This window comes from Oxyura jamaicensis, unplaced genomic scaffold, assembly GCF_011077185.1.
Source record: "Oxyura jamaicensis isolate SHBP4307 breed ruddy duck unplaced genomic scaffold, BPBGC_Ojam_1.0 oxyUn_random_OJ102133, whole genome shotgun sequence".
NCBI classification, from domain to species: domain Eukaryota; kingdom Metazoa; phylum Chordata; class Aves; order Anseriformes; family Anatidae; genus Oxyura; species Oxyura jamaicensis.
The window spans coordinates 50,089-51,094 of NW_023312230.1; the positions used below are offsets into that span (position 1 = coordinate 50,089).

Sequence of the window (1,006 nt, forward strand, 5' to 3'; positions counted from 1 at the left end):
CCCCCCCCCCTGACGCCCCCTTTCTCCTCCTCTCCCCCGCAGGTGGACGGCGAGCGGCACCTCCTGCCCCTGTCGCTGGTGGGGGGCGCGGTGACCGTGACGCAGGAGGGCGCCCACCAAGTGCTGCGGGCGCAGGGGGGCCTCAAGCTGCTCTACGACAGCGTCTCCTACGTGCTGCTCACCCTCCCCGCCTCCTACCGCCACCACACCGGCGGCCTCTGCGGCAACTACGACGGCGACGCCGCCAACGACGATGCCGGCCCGGAGGAGCTGGGGAGCAACTGGGGCATCCCCGTCAGGGGTTGCACGCACGGCTCGCAGCCGGAGCCCTGTCCCCAGAGCAAACCCGAGCTCTGCGGGTTGCTGGAGGACGAGACGGGGCCCTTCGGGGGGTGCCACAAGGCGGTGGCGCCCTGGGAGCACGCGGCGAGCTGCGCGCAGGAAGGCTGCGGCAAGGCGGGGGGCGAGGCGCTGTGCAGGGTCTTGCAGGCCTACGCCGCCGCCTGCCAGGCCGCCGGCGGGGAGCTGCAGGAGTGGAGGGAAGCAGCCAAGTGCCGTGAGTGGGCGGAGGGGAGGCTGCAGGAGGCGGGGAAGGCGGTTCGGCAAAGGGGGGGGGGAGCTGTTGCATGCAGCAGCAGCTTAGTTCCGTGGTTTGCACGCGATTGCATGCACGTTTTCTGCAGAGTTTGCACGCAATTGCACTCAGCAGTTCTGCAGAGTTTGCACGTGATTGGAAGCAAGTTTTCTGCAGAGTTTGCATGCAGTTGTAGGCGGTGCTGCTTGCAATTTTTTAATGCCAGCAGCTGCATGCAGCAGCAGTTTAATCCCATGGGTTGCATGCAGCTGTGTGCAGCAGTTCTGCAGAGTTTGCACGTGACTGCATGCACTTGTTCTGCAGAGTTTGCACGCGATTGCATGCTCTTTTCTTGCACAGTTTGCATGCAGTTGCACGTGCCAAATTGGCAGAGTTTGCACGCTGTCACATGCGCTTGTTCTGCAGAGTTTG

General features: G+C 64.6%; 1 protein-coding gene across 1 annotated transcript in view; it reads left to right on the forward strand.

Annotated features, from left to right (window-relative positions):
• The window catches only part of LOC118160151 (IgGFc-binding protein-like), a gene marked incomplete at its 3' end in the record, with an annotated part of 18,029 nt that extends 17,379 nt beyond the window's left edge, over nt 1-650 (forward strand). The window contains exon 17 of the mRNA XM_035314689.1: nt 43-650. Within this exon, the coding sequence (XP_035170580.1) occupies nt 43-650 (608 nt within the window). The remainder of the gene's footprint in view (nt 1-42) is intronic.
• Nucleotides 651-1,006: the final 356 nt, after the last annotated feature.